The sequence below is a fragment of the Euleptes europaea genome, chromosome 18 (assembly GCF_029931775.1).
Source record: "Euleptes europaea isolate rEulEur1 chromosome 18, rEulEur1.hap1, whole genome shotgun sequence".
NCBI lineage: Eukaryota > Metazoa > Chordata > Lepidosauria > Squamata > Sphaerodactylidae > Euleptes > Euleptes europaea.
In genome coordinates, this window is record NC_079329.1 from 8165142 (window position 1) to 8182848 (window position 17707).

Genomic DNA, 17707 nt, shown 5'->3' on the forward strand with positions numbered 1-17707 from the left:
TTTTAACCAGGGGTTGCTTTTATTGACCTTACAACTTTATATGTAAGGGGAGTCTGATTCTGCGGTGCAAAAATTCGGATGTGTTTGGCACGTGATTGGTCAGTCGACCGTATTAATAAACTCGATGTTTATTAATATAAATAAACATATAAATAAACTTTATAAATAAACATATAAATAAACTTTATATGTAAGGGGAGTCTGTGATTCTGCGGTGTCTGTGATTCTGCAAAAATTCGGATGTGTTTGGCACGTGATTGGTCAGTCGACCGTATTAATAAACTCGATGTTTATTAATATAAATAAACATATAAATAAACATATAAATAAACATATAAATAAATAAACATATAAATAAATAAACATATAAATAAATAAACATATAAATAAACATATAAATAAATGTGTTTGGCACGTGACTGGTCAGTCGACCGTACTAATAAACTCGATCTTGAGCACCGTTTAAAGGACAGACCTGCATCCTTCCCTGACACTCCAAAGCTCCAAGCGTCCGTTGAAGGATCCCAGACAGACGGACGTCTCTGACAGGAACACGCAGGCCGAGATTCCATCACAAGCACTCAGCAAAGACTTCAGTTCCTAGATTGGCGGGGGAGAGGCTGGTGTGTGTGTGTGAATGGATATGAGAATTTCCTTTATAAACCAGCCCAGACATCCATCACTCCTTCTCCAACAGTGGCCACTGGGGGATATTACGAGGCCCTGATCCTAAGCAACTCCAGTAAGGGGGTATAGGCAAGTGGCACAAATAAAACTGGCAGTTTTTTACCTGCCCGGTCTCCATATCCAAGAGGTGGAGGGTTCCCTCAGCAGTCCCCACAGCACCCAGCCTTCCAGAGGGGGAAACAGAGACGCTGGACGGAGTGGTCGGCAGAGGCAGGACCAGGCTGTCGGACATTGGAGGAGGAGGGGGGGAAAGCACAAGATCAGAACCCATAGGAAGGAGGCGTGCGCACAAAATTGACTCCACGCTACAGCAGCCAGAGTGGTTCTAGCGGCGAAATGGAAACTGGATGAAAGCCCCGATGTAGAAGGAAGGAAGAGCAAACTGGCAGAATATGCTGGATGGCGAAACTAACCAGTCTAGTAAATAAAAGACCTAGAGAAGAATTTATCTCACACTGGAGGCCCAATCATGCTTATGCGAGAACAATGTTAAGTCATGAGGAGGAGTTTGATGTGTGTGTGTGTTAAGTGCCGTCAAGTTGCTTCCGACTCACGGCGACCCTATGAATGAAAGTCCTCCAAAAATGTCCTATCTTTGAAAGCAGGAAAAGAAGAAGACCCAACAAGAGATGGATTGACTCAATAAAAGAAGCCACAGCCTGCAATTTGCAAGATCTGAACAAGGCTGTCAAAGATAGGAGAGGAGTTTGATACAGAGGATATAAAAATGGTGTTATTAAAAATGTATTTTTGTTTAAGTTTAATAGAAATACAGAAACAGACTACAAATGTAGTATACTTTAGAATGTATCGGGATACAAGGGATACCCACACCCAGGGTAGACATGCATACTTTTTTTTAAATATATAACTGAACAGTAGATAAGATTTGTGAAGCATCGCTGTAACCCCCAACCCCCCGATCCTTTTTTACGTTTATCCTTTTATTTTTTTAAACAAACATTTATAAGAAATAAAACGGACTCCACACTGTTACCCTAACAAAATTACCTCCTGTTCTCTTGGGGCTCCTGGGGTTTGTTACTCCATTTCAGGAAATGTCTTCCGTTCCCCCAGAGCTCAGCCTGGGCTTGGGAACAGAGAGCCAAGGAGTCTGGCTCGTTGGCTGCCTGTTGCAGGAGCAGCAAAGGGTTCTGGGAAAGGAGGCCCCTATTCCGTTGCAAGAAGTCGCGGAAAGAGTCCACGGTCTCATCCGGGCCAGCGGCAGCCTCTGTCCGGGTAAAGGTTAGAGGTCAGCGGAGATGGGAGGATGGATTTGTTAAGCGGTTTGCCTGGATTAGCTAAATGTAAAGTCTAACAAGCTGTTCGCTTGAAAGAAGGAAAATATTGCATCGATGTCCAACACTAGCCCTTCTTCCGTTCCCGTCCATCCCTGCAACGATTATCTTTCTGGACCAACGGGGGGCAGCGATGTCCTCGATTGCAATTCCTCCTCCGTTCCAGAGGGGGCAGTGTCACCTTGCAGCCTTTTAAAAGCAGAGCTGAAAACAAATTTCCGTAACGCAGCATGGCATTTTAATATGCACTATCTAACCTATAACGAAATCTACATAAGTGACGCTGTGAGCATTTTCTTTTTCTTTTCTTTCTTTTTTTTATTTTAATAAAATTCGTACGTTAAAAACAAATAAATGCTAAGAGGACAAAGAATGCGGGGGGGAGCTCAAATGTTAAAATGGTTACATAAAAATAGCATGGAATACATAGAAAGAAATTATATGAACAGGAAATACATAAATTCCTATCAGGCCACATGACCAGTTCTCGGGAGAGATAAGATGGACAGCAAAAAGATTAACTTTGGCGAAACGTCAGGAAAGAAAATACCAAGACCACGGTTACACAGCCCGGATAACCTACGAGAACCAATGAACTCTGCCCGTGAAAGCCTTCGACAATATAAAAAGATTAACATCTAACTGTGCCCATTTTCATGCGGTGGCGGACAACAAGGGCCTTCGATAGCAAAATCTGCTCCCACCCCAAACCAGATTACAATTTACACAGTCAAAATTCAGTCCTGACGACGTCAAGGCTGTTTGGACCAATTCCACTGTCACAAAGTCCAATGAAAAGCCAAAATGACCCTTTCCTTTTGGCTGTACTGCTCTACATTCCAGCCCACTAGAGCAGTGGTCGGCAAACTCATTAGTCAACAGAGCCAAATATCAACAGTACAACGATTGAGATTTCTTTTGAGAGCCACCTAAACAAATAAAGGGAGAAGAAAGAGGGGGCAGGAAATCAGCTTGCTTTCCCCATCATTTCCCCCACCCTGCAGTTATTTATGGAGCCTTCAGCTCGCTTTTATTAAGTCCCATCAACATAAATAACACCATTAGGGTCGTCCAACTCCTGCAACTGAGATTGTGCTACTAGGTTAGCAATGGGAGGGGGGTGGAAGGAGCCCCAGTGTCTGCCTGCCCTCAACAAATGCTGCATCTCCCATTCAGCCCCTACACAACAGCCACCGACTCTATGCCTCCGGAGTGATCTCGTGCAAATCGTGCCCCGTTGCCGCCGCTATCTCCCCCCAACCCCACCCAATGCTCTGCACTCCGCGAGGGATTCCCCCCCCCCCCGCGCCCCACTGCCGCCACCCTCCCCTCCTTCCCAGGCCGGCTGGGCAAGGCGGCGGCGGGAACGCACGGGGCGCGCAGCCTGCTCCTATCCAGTGCGAGGTGGAGCCTGCCTCTTCCCCCACCTTGCAGCAGCAGCCTGGGCGGCCGGCCTCCGCCTCTCTTCGCTGCCTCTGATCCCTCCCCGCCGGAGAGAGAGAGAGAGAGAGGAGGGGAGGCCGGGGGAGGGGGGCACCGCCTCCTGCTCGCCTGCTGGCTCCTCCCGCCTGGGGCGCGCTGGAGCACGGTAGGAGCACAGCGCCTCTGCCTGGCTGGGCGCGGGGATGCGGATGAGCTGCTCAGCCGACCGACGGTGGGGGGAGGCGGGGAGCCGTACTCAAGGGGCCAAAGAGCCGCATGCGGCTCGGGAGCCGCGGTTTGCCGACCACTCATTAGAGCATCAGCTCCCAGATCCCAGCCTGGGATTTCCTCTCTGGGCCAGAAAACAGTGGTAGAATGCTCAAGCTTACTATTGCTTTTAAGTAGACGGAATCGAACCTTACGCGTTGCTATCCCCCTTCCAGACACTAAAGGCAGTCGTGGCTTACCATAGAGCGCATAGGCTTCTGAGAGGGAGGGGAGGAGACGCAGCCGGACATGAGCACTCACAACTCTCAGGTCAGTCAGGAGAGAAGCCAAAGCATCGAGAGAGCCACTTTGGACCTGATGGGAGGAAAGTGTTGTAGAAGAACAAGAGTTGGTTTTTATATGCAGGTTTTCTCTACCTTTTTTTTTTTTTTAAGGACAATCAACCCGGCTTTCTCCCCACAATAGACACAACCTCCTGCCCTTCCTCTCCCCACAATAGACACCTTGTGAAGTAGGTGAGGCCGAGAGAGCTTGACGAGAACTGTGACTAGCCCAAGGTCACCCAGCTGGCTTCACGAGGAGGAGTGGGGAAACCAACCCGGTTCTCCAGATTAGAGTCCGCCGCTCTTAACCACTACACCATGCTGGCTCTTGTACTATGAGAAAGTGCCTACAGGGCCTCCATTAGTTCCCTGTCCACCTTTTTCCGTATCGTATGGCTCCTCCTATCAAGTCAAGTCCAGATCCATATTTGCACAAGACATCTCTCTGCTCCCAAAGGCCCTTTCCATTTTTCTGTCTGTATCCATAAGGGATAGAAACATAGTTGGAAGGGTTCACAAGGGTCACCTAGTCCAACCCCCTGCACAATGCAGGAACTTCACAACTACCTCCCACACACACACCCAGTGACCTCCTACTCCATGCCCAGAAGATGGCCAAGATGCCCTCCCTCTCATCTGCCTAAGGTCCTAGAATCAGCATTGCTGACAGATGGCCATCTAGTTTCTACTTAAAAACCTCCAGGGAAGGAGAGCTCACCACCTCCCGAGGTAGCCTGTTCCACTGAAGAACCGCTCTGTTAGAAAATTCTTCCTAATGTCTAGATGGAAACTCTTTTGATTTAATTTCAACACGCTGGTTCTGGTCCGACCTTCTGGGGCAACAGAAAACAACTCGGCACCCTCCTCTATATGACAGCCCTTCAAGTACGTGAAGACATCTCTTCCCCATTCCAAAAAAAGCAAGAACTCAACCGCTCAGCATACCACCCAAAGCAACAGGTTTCGCATTAGTGCCCCAAAATGACGCAACCATCAAAGCCATGCAGAACCCTAGCCCCTTGCGAGTTCTGCCTCGACCCATGCAGGTGTTATCTGTGAGCTCCCTCTCGCTTACCAGGTGATAGGGAAGTGACGTCAAGGATTCTGCCTCACAGTTCTGGAAGTTCATGGAACCATCTGGGTCTGAGAGTTTCCACCAGTGGGCTGCATGAGAGAAAACACCAAGACAGCCACTGTACTAGCGTCAACTACAGATCCTTTGCGGGAACCATCAGCCGGCTGAAATTCGATTTACCCAGCCAAAGATACGAAGGGTGGAGACTCCCACAGGATAACGCAGGGGCGGTGCAGACTACGAACATACGCCAAGTTGCTAGATTTTGTGTTTTGATAAGTAGGATCCAAAAAAATACAGTCGCGGCAGATTTTAAATGGTTTTAAATGGCTTCTGAAAGGTCACATTTTAAATTATTTCTCAACTATGCGTTCTCCAGGACTTCAAAGAGATCTGGGATTCCTGTTTCATTACCAATGCTGATTTCTCCACGCCTACTACCCCTCTGCATATCCCATCTTATCCAGTCATGCCTGCTAACGTCATTTACTTGCTTTTGACATTTACACTGCCATTGTGTGTCTGATTCACTCTTCTCTGCTTAAGGATAGACGGACTCACATTCTAGCTATATCTGAAGTTACGTTGTGCAGGGGGTTGGACTAGATGACCCTGGTGGTCCCCTTCCAACTCTATGGGCGAAAACGCACGGTCGCTTAGCCTCCTTTATTCCCTGTTTCAGCCAGGATTTAGCCAGGATTTAGCCAGGATCGAACACATGTTCGGCAAAACGTATATGTTCGATCCTGGCTGAATCCTGGCTGAAAAGGGGAATAAAGCAGGCTAAAGCGACCATGCGTTTTAGCCCTATGATTCTAAGTGCGCTGTGGCTCACAAAAGCTCATACCCCTGCCAGAAATTTTGTTAGTCTTTAAGGTCCTACTTGAAGAGCCCCATGGCGCAGAGTGTAAAGCTGCAGTACTGCAGTCAAAAGCTCTGCTCACGACCTGAGTTCGATCCCGACGGAAGTCAGTTTCAGGTAGCCGGCTCGAGGTTGACTCAGCCCTCCATCCTTTCGAGGTTGGTAAAATTAAGACCCAGCTTGCTGGGGGTAAAGGGAAGACGACTGGGGAAGGCACTGGCAAACCACCCCGTAAAACAAAAGTTTGCCTAGGAAACATCGGGATGTGACGTCACCCCATGGGTCAGGAATGACCCGGTGCTTGCATAGGGGACCTTTACCTTTAAGGTTCTACTGGACTCCAACTCTTTTTTACTGCTAAATTATTTCCATAAACTAAGTTTTGTGCAAGTGGACTGAATTGTTATTGTTTGTAATGCTGGTCAATGATTGCAATAAAGATTGATTATGACCATATCATGTGTATCCACACACACCCCAATTCCCAAAGCAAGACCTGGAGATTACCTGCCAAAAGCTTGTGAGCAGTGCAGTCCAAGCCCGGCTTTTTCAGGTATCGCTTTTCCACAGCCGCCTTCAAAGAGGTGCCGTAGAGGTGGAGCCGGGAGCCCGGCGTTTCTGCCGGAGAACCACATGCCCTCAGGAGGCTGTGGAGAAACAGCAGAGTGATTAACGTGTGAGCCAGTCCTTAATCTATCGAGGGCTCATTCAAACGAGGTGATGTGCAGGTACCGCCAGAGAAGCCAAAGGGGAACTGCTCACCCCCGCAGGCTCCGGAGGAAGTCGAAGAAGGAAGCCATGGGGTAGCCTCCGGCACATCTCCCAGCTAGAATGGCTTCTTCCAGGTCCATGTCAGTCCCGTCCAGTTCTTTCCACGTAGCCAGGATGCCATAAAGATCTCGCTCGGTTAGTCCTGTAAAGGACACAGCAACAAGAATCTTCTAAAGGAAACTTTAACTACCCCAAGGATTGTCTGTAAAATTATACATGGTTTGGAGAGAGTAGACAGGGAGAAGCTTTTCTCCCTCTCTAATAATACTAGATCATGGGGACATCTGCTGATGCTGGAGGATGAGAGATTCAAAATTGATAAAAGGAAGTATTCACACAACACATAGGTAAGTTGTGGAACTCCTTGCCCCAGGTGATGGCTGCCAACTTGGAAGGCTTTAAGAGGGGAGTGGACATGTTCATGGAGGAGAGGGGTATTCATGGCTACTAGTCAAAATGGATACTAGTCATGATGCATACCTATTCTCTCCAGGGTCAGAGAAGCATGCCTGTTATATTAGGTGCTGTGGAACACAGGCAGGACAATGCTGCTGCAGTCGTCTTGTTTGTGGCTTCCTAGAGGCACCAGGTTGTCCACTGTGTGAACAGACTGCAGGACTTAATGAGCCTTGGTCTGATCCAGCAGGGCTTTCCTTATGTTCTTACAGTTCACAAGAAGCTACGACGCAACCATGGGGAGGGGCTGTGGCTCAGAAGAAGAGGCTCTGCTTTGCACGCAGAAGGCTCCCAGGTTCAATCCCCACCATCTCCAGTTAAAAGGACTAGGCGGCAGGTGATGTGAAAGACCCTTGCCCAAGACCCTGGAGAGCTGCTGCCGGGCTGAGTAGACAATACTGACTTTGATGGACCCAGGGTCTGATTCAGTACAAGGCAGCTTTATGTGTTCATGTGCGCAACCCACCTCTGGTGCGGAGCCAGCCAAACTGCAGCGCAGCGAGTGTTCCCCTTCATAGAATCATAGAGTTGGAAGGGATCACCAGGATCATCTAGTCCAACCCCCTGCACAATGCAGGAAATTCAAAACTACTTCCCCCCATGCACCCCCAGTGACTCCTACTCCATGCCCAGAAGATGGCCAAGGTGCCCTCCCTCTCACGATCCACATTGCTGACAGATGGCCATCTAGCCTCTGCTTAAAAACCTCCAGGGAAGGAGAGCCCACCACCTCCCGAGGAAGCCAGTTCCACCGAGGAACCGCTCTGTTAGAACATTCTTCCTAATGTCTAGACGGAAACTCTTTCAAGGGGTGCCCTTGCGGCACCCCCTTTTGTCCAACTTACCACCTCTACTGGCCCAGAGAGATACAAGGGCTACTGCGACCAGCTCCAGCCCATGATCTTGCTCGAGGCACCCCAGTAGGTGCTGCAGCAGCAACGGAAGAGAGACGGGCAGTTTCTGGATCCTCTCCGAGAGCTGGGAGAGAGGAGAAGAAGCGAAACTGAAATGTCACTCCCCTGGCACCTTGAGAAACGCCGCCATGCAGGGACTGCACTGTTCCGCCCCTATCCCAACACTCTCACCTTTTCATATAGGGCAAAGAGCCGCAGGTCCTGGGTCAGCAGCATCAGGTACAAAGGTTGCCGGGAGCCACGCTTGAGAAGCACGAGGCGCATCTGCGAGGACGAAAAGGATCAGGAGACTTAAAGTACCCTCCCTTGCTATTAGGAAAATATTTGGATATTAAGGGGGCGGGGGAATTTACAATGAGAGTAGTTCAACTGTGGAATCGGCTGCCTAGGGAGATGGTGAGCTCCCTCTTACTGGCAGTCTTCAAGCAGAGGCTGGACAAACACTTGTAGAAGAAGAAGAGGAGTTGGTTTTTATATGCCGACTTTCTCTACCACTTAAGGGACACTCAAACAGGCTTACAATCACCTTCCCTTCCCTGTGAAGTAGGTGGGGCTGAGAGCGCTGTGACTAGCCCAAGGTCTCCCAGCTGGCTTCATGTGTAGGAGTGGGGAAACAAATCCAGTTCACCAGATTAGCCTCTTCCGCTCATGTGGAGAGGAGAGGGGAATCAAACCCGGTTCTCCAGATCAGAGTCCACAGCTCCAAACCACCGCTCTTAACCACTACACCACGCTGTCAGGGATGCTCTAAGCTGATCCTGCACCGAGCAAGGGGTTGAACTAGGTGGCTTGTATGGCGCCTTCCAGCTCTATGATTCTATGCTATTCTGACTATTCTGCTATTCCGGCAGGGCCCTGATCTCACTGGAAAAGGAGTTCCACCACGCTGGGGCCAGGGCCAAAAAGGCCCTGGCCCTTGTTGAGACATCCTAACACTCCTTGGCTTGGGAACCACCAACAAGTTGTTATTAGTTGAGCATAATGCTCTTTGGGGAGAGTTGCTGGGAAAGAGTCAAGCCGCCAACTTGGCGGCCCTGATTGAGCAGAAAAGCAGAATATCGATTTTGTAAATACATAATATTTAAAGTACAGCTTGGTGCAGTGGTTAAGAGCGACGGACTCTAATCTGGAGAATTCGGTTCGATTCCCCGCTCCTACACATGAAGCCCTGCTGGGTGACCTTGGGCCGAACACAGTTCGTTCAGAACACTTTCAGCCCACGCGGAAGCAGGCCATGGCAAACCACCTCCGAACGTCTCTTGCCTTGAAAACCCTACGGGGTGACCGTAGGTCGGCTGTGACTTGACGGCACTTCCCACCACCACCAAAGTACTAAAACCTCAACAACATAAGTACATAAGTGACGGAACAAGTCCCAAACTGTTTAGTTTATCCCAGCAGCAATGATCCATCTTGACCTATAAGTACACATGTGCATATATCACACCCATCTCTGTTCAAACTATGAGGGCTAGAAACTTGTCCAAAGGAAAAGCTAAGAACCTGCAGAGGTTTCCAGTTCCATGTTCATGCAGCGAAATCCTGGCTACATGAAATGCTCGCATTGGGTGCCTGTCATCTTCTGGATGGTGTTTAAACAAGTCTCCATCAAAAAAAAATCCTCTCCTTACCTGGTTGTTGAAGGCGGACTCTTCCAACTTTTTGCCGTACAGTGCCAGGTCCTCGCGGACCATGGCAACCCTGTCGGGGGGGTCCAGAGGCCCCAGAGAGATGACAGTGATGTCCTTCCGTCGCTTGAGAGATCTGAGGAGTGGCGATTCCTCAGAGACGCTGAGGATGAGGCTGACACGCTGCAGGGGGGAGAGAGAGGTTCAGGCAAAGGAATTACCCAGACAAAGCAAGCAGGAGTGTATATCATCCGAGCACGATCTTCTGCAGGTGCCAACCTGCAAATGGGCAAAACCAACAGCTGCCTGTACACAGGGCCTTCTCTGTCATGGCCCCACCTTATGGAATGGCCTGCTGAGGAGGTCAGGAAAGCTCCCACTCTTCTGGCTTGCCCCAAACGATGCAAAACTGAATTATTCAAGAGGGCTTTTTGCACAGGAAACAGGGCTGCACTGTAACCAAGTTTCAGAAAGAAGCTTGGGGTAAATGGCTGGGGACCTTAGACTATACACCCCTGTGTATAGTTCATACTGTTGTTGTAAACAGGTTCCTGCTATGTAATTTTTTTTTTAATGTGTCATGCTTTAATACTTATGCTGTACTTCCCCTCTGGTTGGTTTCCAGATTTCTACAAGTCACTGGAAAAGACTATCATGCTAGGAAAAGTGGAAGGCAGCTGGAAAAGAGGAAGACCCAATAAGAGATGGATTGGCTTTATAAAGGAAGCCATGGCCCTCAATTTGCAAGATCTGAGCAAGGCTGTTAAGGGTAGGACTTTTAGGAGGACACTGAATCATAGGGACACCAGGAGTCAGAAGCGACTTGACGGCACTTAAAACACACACACACGTCAAATCCTATTGCACTGTCTATTAGACCTTTTTGCCTGTTAATTTTATTGATTTATTCTGTGTAATCTGCCTTGAGTCCCAGTGAGAAAGGCAGACCGCAAATAATATAAATAAATAAAATAAACAAATCCTCAGAAGCCTGCTTAGGGCTCACCTGGGGCAGCTTTTCAGGCAGCCAGTCGGAGACCAGCTGCCCACCGGCCGCATGGATGAGGTCAGCGCCGTCAACCAGCACCACCAGAGACTGCCGACGCTTCAGCGACTGGGCCACGGAATGGAGGAGGGAGTTGAACTGGCCCACCAGCCCCCTGCAAGAAACACCAGCGGCCTTTGGGCAAGAGGCTAATGTGCGTGTAACCGTGACGCTTCCCCAGTCATGGACACAACCCGCGAACCCGCTAAGTGGGATCCCCAAGAAATAAGACCCCGGTTTTCATATTGTTAGATTAGTGGCGATGCTTCGGACGTTCTCTCACTGCAGTGAAAGGACCCGTGCCCCACTGAAGGCAAAGGTTACTTCCTCCCCTCCAGGAGTGAACCCTAGAAAACAAGAACCAATCCTGACATTTCCAGCATGCCCCGTTTGAACCAAAGAAAATCCAGTGGTACAGGGCTAGTCCCCATGATGTCATACATATAATACCTGGAAAAGTTTTGAACCTGTTTTTAAACTGGGAGTGGGAGGGACAAAGTTAAGGATGGCTGTATAATCAACCTGAACACACATGCTGCTTAAGAAAAGTTAGAGAGCCCCACCTAAATATCCTGCCGGCTGACCAGGATTTAACTGGTTGGAACACCCACCTCTAAGAAAGTATCAACTTCACCTCATGCATGAAGCATGCAATGAATTAACAGCCGTGGTCGCTTTGTAAAGCATGACACTTGCCTTCACCCTGTGAAAAAATAACTATCTCCCACTGTCCCCTTTCTTTGCCGTAAGAAGAAGAAGAACAACAACGAAGAAGGAAGGAAGGAAGAACGAAGAAAGTAGAAAGAAGGAGAAGAATTGGTTTTTAAGCCCTGCTTTTCTCTACTTTTAAGGAGTCTCAAAGCAGCTTACAATCGCCTTCCCTTCCCCCTCCCTCACAACAGGCACCTTGTGAGGTAGGTGGGGCTGAGAGAGTTCTTGGACTGTGACTGGCCCAAGGTCACCCAGCAGGCCTCATGTGGAGGAGTGGGGAATCGAACCCGGTTCTCCAGATTAGAGTCTAATGCTCTTAACCACTATGCCACGCTGGCTCTCTAAGAATCTGCTCACTCTCCCGGACTCTGCCAGGAGGTATTTTTCCCCAGCTCCTCTATCTCCAGCACACACAACTCTCTGTATCGATGGCCGTGCTAACCTGTAGCTTGTGGGCGGGGTGGGGGGCTCCTTCACCAGCTTCCTCAACAGGGCACAAAGCTGCCTCAACGCGACCTGGGCATTGGCCTGATCGGGCCGGGCCCTCGTGAAGTGAGCCACGACGTGGTATGAGGGAGCGGGATCTCCGTGGCGTGGGGCCTTCGCTCTGAGCTCCTGGGCCAGGGCTGCCTGCAGCGAAGAGAAGGAAAGAGTTGGTTAGGGGGCCAGGCGAAGCCAGCTAAATCGCATGACACCTGGAGTTGCTGTTGCCCTCAGGCTCCAACCTCAGCCCCACACGGGCACTCCTTGGGGGGCCACGACCAGGCCACTGTGGTGCAACTCCCCATTTGTGATAGATGCCCCTTTACCTCAGAAGACATAAGAAGTGAAGAAAGAGGATAAGCATGCAGATTCTTCTTTAAAGAAGAATACCACCCCTTCCCTGTTGATTCATATTATGTATTAAAAGGAGCATGGCAAATTCTTCCCCAGCCGATATGGCTTCTGGAGGAGGAGAAGGAGGGGGAGAAGAAGAAGAGTTGGTTTTTATATGCCGACTTTCTCTACCACTTAAGGAAGAATCAAACCGGCTTACAATCACCTTCCCTTCCCCTGTGAGGTAGGTGGGGCTGAGAGAGCTGTGACTAGCCCAAGGTCACCCAGCTGGCTTCATGTGGAGGAGTGGGGAAACAAATCCAGTTCTCCAGATCAGAGTCCACCACTCTTAACCACTATATGATGCTGGGTCCATAGGGAAACAGGGGGGTTATTGTTAAGTATCTGAAGGGGGGACAGGCACCAAGGCAGAACAGTGCTTTCCTAAGGCCACCATGGGAATTGCTGGCAGTGGCGAGATCGGAATTAGCACCCTCCCACCTCACACGCTTGGCCATTACACTAAAGCAGCTCTCAGGAAAGGCAGCAATTAATGTGCCAGAAAGGATGATATGTTGCTAATAAAACAGTCACACTCCTGCGGCATGGCCCCCGCGTCATTTCTCTCATAGTCCCCAGCTTAGCTCTCCCCAGGACACTCATGCTCACCAAGAAGACGGTCTTCCCTTGACCACATTCTCCACTCACGACGCAGAGTCCGCCTCCGCGCAACTGGGCAGCTGTTGCATGGAGAAGCTTTGCCCGGGCACAGAATCTCTTCTGCTGCAGCTCCTGGAAAGATTCCTGCAAGATGCTTTCTTCCGGCTCCTCCAACTCACCGTCAGGCATGGAGCCGTCTCCCTGGGCAAGCAGAGATGGGGACAGGACAGAATTGTTACCTACGTAGCTTCAAATTGTAGAGATTTAAAGCAAAATAATTTTGCAAAAAGTTATTCAGGTTCTTAAGTGGCAGAAAATGGGGGGCTGGGGTGGAAGGCAGGGCGGTTGCCCAGTCAATTCAACGTTAGCTAGTTAATGGGCCTCTCTAGGAAGAGAAATCTGTACCCCTGGTGCCACCACCAAGAAAGCCCTGCCTGCTACACAACATCAGGGGAACGCAAAACAGGGCCCTTGTTGACAACGTCAGCATGTTTTGGGTTAGAAAGCAGTTCTCAAATTATCCTGCTCATTAAGGTCAAAAACAGCACTCTGAATTCAGCCCAGAAACTAACTGGAAGTCTGTTTTAAAACAAAGATACCCAGCACTTACCTGTATAAAGTGGTGAGAGAGACTTTCCCACATATCCCGCAAAACTCTGGCTCCAAATTCCTCGAGACCTTTGACATACGGCCGGCCTCGGGCTACTCCGCCCCATTGGCATGTATACCTATTGGGAGGAGGGGTAAGAACAGCACAGATATTGCTAGGCAGGGGGATGAAATCAAACTATCCCACTAAAGCCACCGACCTCTCTCCCTCTTTACCTGCCAAGAGAAGCCAGCCCCTCGTGATTTTCAAGACGCTCCTTCAGATCCGCCATCCGGTCCTTCGCCTCCTCTGACTCAGCTGCGAAATCTGCCCTCCTCGCTTCAGGTACGGAACTGTCAAGAGAGAAACGAGAGCAAGAGGGTCTACGTTAGTGAGTCTTAGTAGGGGTGATCTACAATTATTTTATGGGCATCATTCAGAACTTTTGGGGGCAAATGAGGGGGGCCATGTCGAATTTTAGAAGAAGAAGAGTTGTTTCTATGTGCCGATTTTCTCTGCCACTTAAGGGAGAATCAAACCGGCTGACAATCACCTTCCCTTCCCCTCCCCACAACAGACACCCTGTGAGGTAGGTGGGTCTGAGAGAGTGTGACTAGTCCAAGGTCACCCACCTGGCTTCCTGTGCAGGAGTGGGGAAACCAACCTGGTTCACCAGATTAGCATCCGTCACTCATGTGGAGGAGTGGGGAATCAAACCCGGTCCTCCAGATTAAAGTCCACCGCTCCAAACCACCGCTCTTAACCACCACACCACGCTGGCTCTCAGATAGTTCTTTCTCCCCACTTGCAATGGCTTTTGACAGCCGGTGGGGGAAAGTCGTTTTATACTGCTTACTCCACCCCAAGGATAGAATTCCAGATCCTCCATTTCTCCCTAAGCCCTCCCCAAGCTCACAACAATGAAGAACCAAACAGGAATGTCCCCTTCCTAAGGGGGCAAAACATGGCAAAAACAATACTCCACCATCCTAGATGAAGTTACCTTGTTTGGACTTCTAGTTTCTTATGTCCTGATTTGTGGTTAGACAGCACATTTAATGTTGCTGTGTGTTTGATGGGCAGTAGTATATTAAAAATTAAGAACCCTATAGGGCAGGAGTATTGAATATAAGGCCGGAGGGCAGGGTCCGGCCCATTGAGAGCTCCTATCTGGCCAGTGAGCCAGCCAAGCCAAGACACACACCCCCACACTCTAAATCTGGGCTGTGAAAGCATGGCCCAGCCCAACCAAGTGACATTTACGTCATATCCAGCCCTAAGTTTGACATCCCCTAAGTTTGACATCCCCTACGGTAGGGTTTTTGAGGGGAGGGGCTGTGGCTCAGTGGTAGAGCATTTGCTTGAAATGCAGAAAGTCCCAGGTTCAATTCCCCACATCTCCAGTTAAAGGGACTAGGCAAGTAGGTGATGTGAAAGACCTCTGCCTGAGACCCTGGAGAGCCGCTGCTGGTCTGAGTAGACAATACTGACTTTGATGGACCTTGACGGTCTGATTCAGTATAAGGCAGCTTCATGAGTTCGAGTTCATGAGGCAAGAGACATTCAGAGGTGGTTTGCCATCACCTGCCTCTACGTAGTGACCCTGGACTGTCCTTGGTGGTCTCCCATCCAAATACTAACCAGGGCCAACCCTGCTTAGCTTCTGAGATCTGACGAGGTCAGGCTAGCCTGGACCATCCCAGGTCAAGGCACCCTTGCATTAGGGTAGGTGAATAAATGAAAGAAGATCCATACTGTAGAGCAGGGAGAGTATCTTAAGATAAACACGTTACCCAAGGAAGTCTGGTTCTCGGAGATAGAAGAAGGCCCTGGGCCTGACTGAAGGGTCTTTGCAACCATTCAGGAACTGAACAGCCTCCAGCTCTGTGATGGAGCGTCCTGCCGGGTATGACTTGACCTGTGAGACAACCCAAATCCATTCATTTAGACAGCCTCCCAAGGAAGTGGTTTTGTGTGAACTGTTCCGGGTTTATTTCTTCTACCCGTGCCTGTCCCTTTTTTCATTTACTGTTGGAATCTGAACTGAAAGCTCTGTGGGGGAGGGATTTTTTTTTTCTTATCTTAATTCTATAAAAACCACCATGTCCATTGATGGAGAATCATAGAATCATAGAGCTGGAAGGGACCACCAGGGTCATCTAGTCCAACCCCCCACAATACAGGACATTCACAACTACCTCCCCTACACACACACACTGTGATCCCTACTCCAAGCCCAGATGCCCTCCCTCCCATCATTTGCTTAAGGTCATAGAATCAGCATTGCTGACAGATGGCCATCTAGCCTCTGCTTAAAAACCTCCAGGGGAGCTCACCACCTCCCGAGGAAGCCTGTTCCACTGAGGAACTGCTCTAACTGTTAGAAAGTTCTTCCTCATGTCTAGACGGAAACTCTTTTGATTTAATTTCAACCCATTGGTTCTGGTCCGACCTTCTGGGGCAACAGAAAACTACTCTTGGTTTTTATATGCAGACTTCCTCTGACACTTAAGGAAGAATCAAACCTGCTTACAATCACCTTCCCTCCCCCTCCCTACAACAGACACCCTGTGAGGTAGGTGGGCCTGAGAGAGCTGTGACTAGCCCAAGGTCACCCGGCTGGCTTCATGTCTAGGAGTGGGGAAACAAATCCAGTTCACCAGATTAGCCTCCGTTGCTCATGTGAAGGAGTGGGGAATCGAACCAGGTTCTCCAGATCAGACTTCACCGCTCCAAAGCATCGCTCTTAACCATTACACCACGCTGTCTCTCTAACAAAATGTTTCCTCAGATAGTAAATGCATTTTACACGCGTAACAGGCTATCCCATAACCTGCAGCCATCAAGTAAGAATGCTTGCTATCAGAAGATCGAGCAAAACACACAAGAGATGTTCCCTTTGACACAAAACACATCTCACATACTTCTCCCAGTGTGCACCTCGCATCTTGCTTCGTGCCTAAAAACAGGAAGCACCTTTCGAATGTGGGGGGGGGGGTCCACATTTCCCCCTTTCTGAGCTTCCCCTTGGCACTCCCGACCACAATTCTCATGGCGTTCTCCTGGACCTGGCTGCCTCGTAGGGTCAAAAAGCACCTCTTACTCACCCACTCGTACTGGGGTTCATCCGGTAACGAATACTCCCTAGGGACGTGGCCGTACCGCTCACCGAGGAGCCCGATGAACAGGTGACTTCGCGCGACTTCGGACAAGCAGAGTTCCAGCTGCCTAGAAAGCGGAGGAACCGTTACCGAAAACACAGGGCCTCTTGCAGTCCTCGGAGCATTTTGTTTTAAGCCTAGTTACCCTTTTTAATGTCCATAATCGTATAACTTAAGAGATTTGGTTAATTAAAAGTATGGAATTGCTAAATAGCTGGACTTGTTTTTTATATTACATGCATAGAACAGCATTTCTATGTGTGTGTTAAGTGCCGTCAAGTCGCTTCCGACTCATGGCGACCCTATGAATGAAAGTCCTCCAAAATGTCCTATCTTTGACAGCCTTGCTCAGATCTTGCAAATTGAAGGCTGTGGCTTCCTTTATTGAGTCAATCCATCTCTTGTTGGGTCTTCCTCTTTTCCTGCTGCCCTCAACTTTCCCTAGCATGACTGTCTTTTCCAGTGACTCTTGTCGTCTCATGACGTGACCAAAATACGACAGCCTCAGTTTAGTCATTTCTATAAGCCAAAGCTATTGTAAGGCATAAATGAGTGTTTTTGCAAAGGTGTTTGTTTGCGGATTTCCCTGGAAGAATGAATAGACTGCATGTTATGTGTATGTAAGTGTTATGTTTAATAGCCTAGCTACCCTTTTTAATAGGAGAAATAAATATTCCAATTGGAATTAGTAAAAAAAAATTGGATGGTAACGGTTCTGGATATTCTACGTGGCGCTAAACAGTTGTCTTGCGTACATGAACCGAATCATCTCTGCCGATCCCACCCTGAACAGGAACCTCTCCCATCTGTCCTTAATTAAAAAAAAAAAAAAAAAAAACCCACTTAAACAGTGGTTTTTAAAACCCATTTAAAGAATCAGTGTGGATAAACAGACTGTTACTTGGAACCCTTGTGATGCACACTATGGTCATTTATGCATGGGGGTTTGACCTGAGGTTCGTTGCTGGCTGGACCCACACTTTCCTGTTGGGAATCTTTGCACCAGCAGTCTCCAAGCTCAAATCAAGTCCCTGCCCCTTTAAATGCTGCTTTGTAATTGG

At 49.0% G+C, this 17707-nt stretch overlaps 1 protein-coding gene across 1 annotated transcript in view; it reads right to left on the minus strand.

Moving 5' to 3' along the window:
- TEP1 (telomerase associated protein 1) overlaps positions 1-17707 on the minus strand; it is a 69821-nt gene that overhangs the window by 19685 nt on the left and 32429 nt on the right. Inside the window, 17 exon segments of the mRNA XM_056864189.1 lie at positions 476-600; positions 791-908; positions 1699-1918; positions 3875-3989; positions 5034-5122; positions 6403-6542; positions 6658-6808; positions 7968-8100; positions 8208-8300; positions 9668-9847; positions 10671-10824; positions 11863-12050; positions 12906-13097; positions 13507-13624; positions 13722-13838; positions 15279-15403; positions 16593-16713. Of these exon segments, the coding sequence (XP_056720167.1) occupies positions 476-600; positions 791-908; positions 1699-1918; positions 3875-3989; positions 5034-5122; positions 6403-6542; positions 6658-6808; positions 7968-8100; positions 8208-8300; positions 9668-9847; positions 10671-10824; positions 11863-12050; positions 12906-13097; positions 13507-13624; positions 13722-13838; positions 15279-15403; positions 16593-16713 (2379 nt within the window).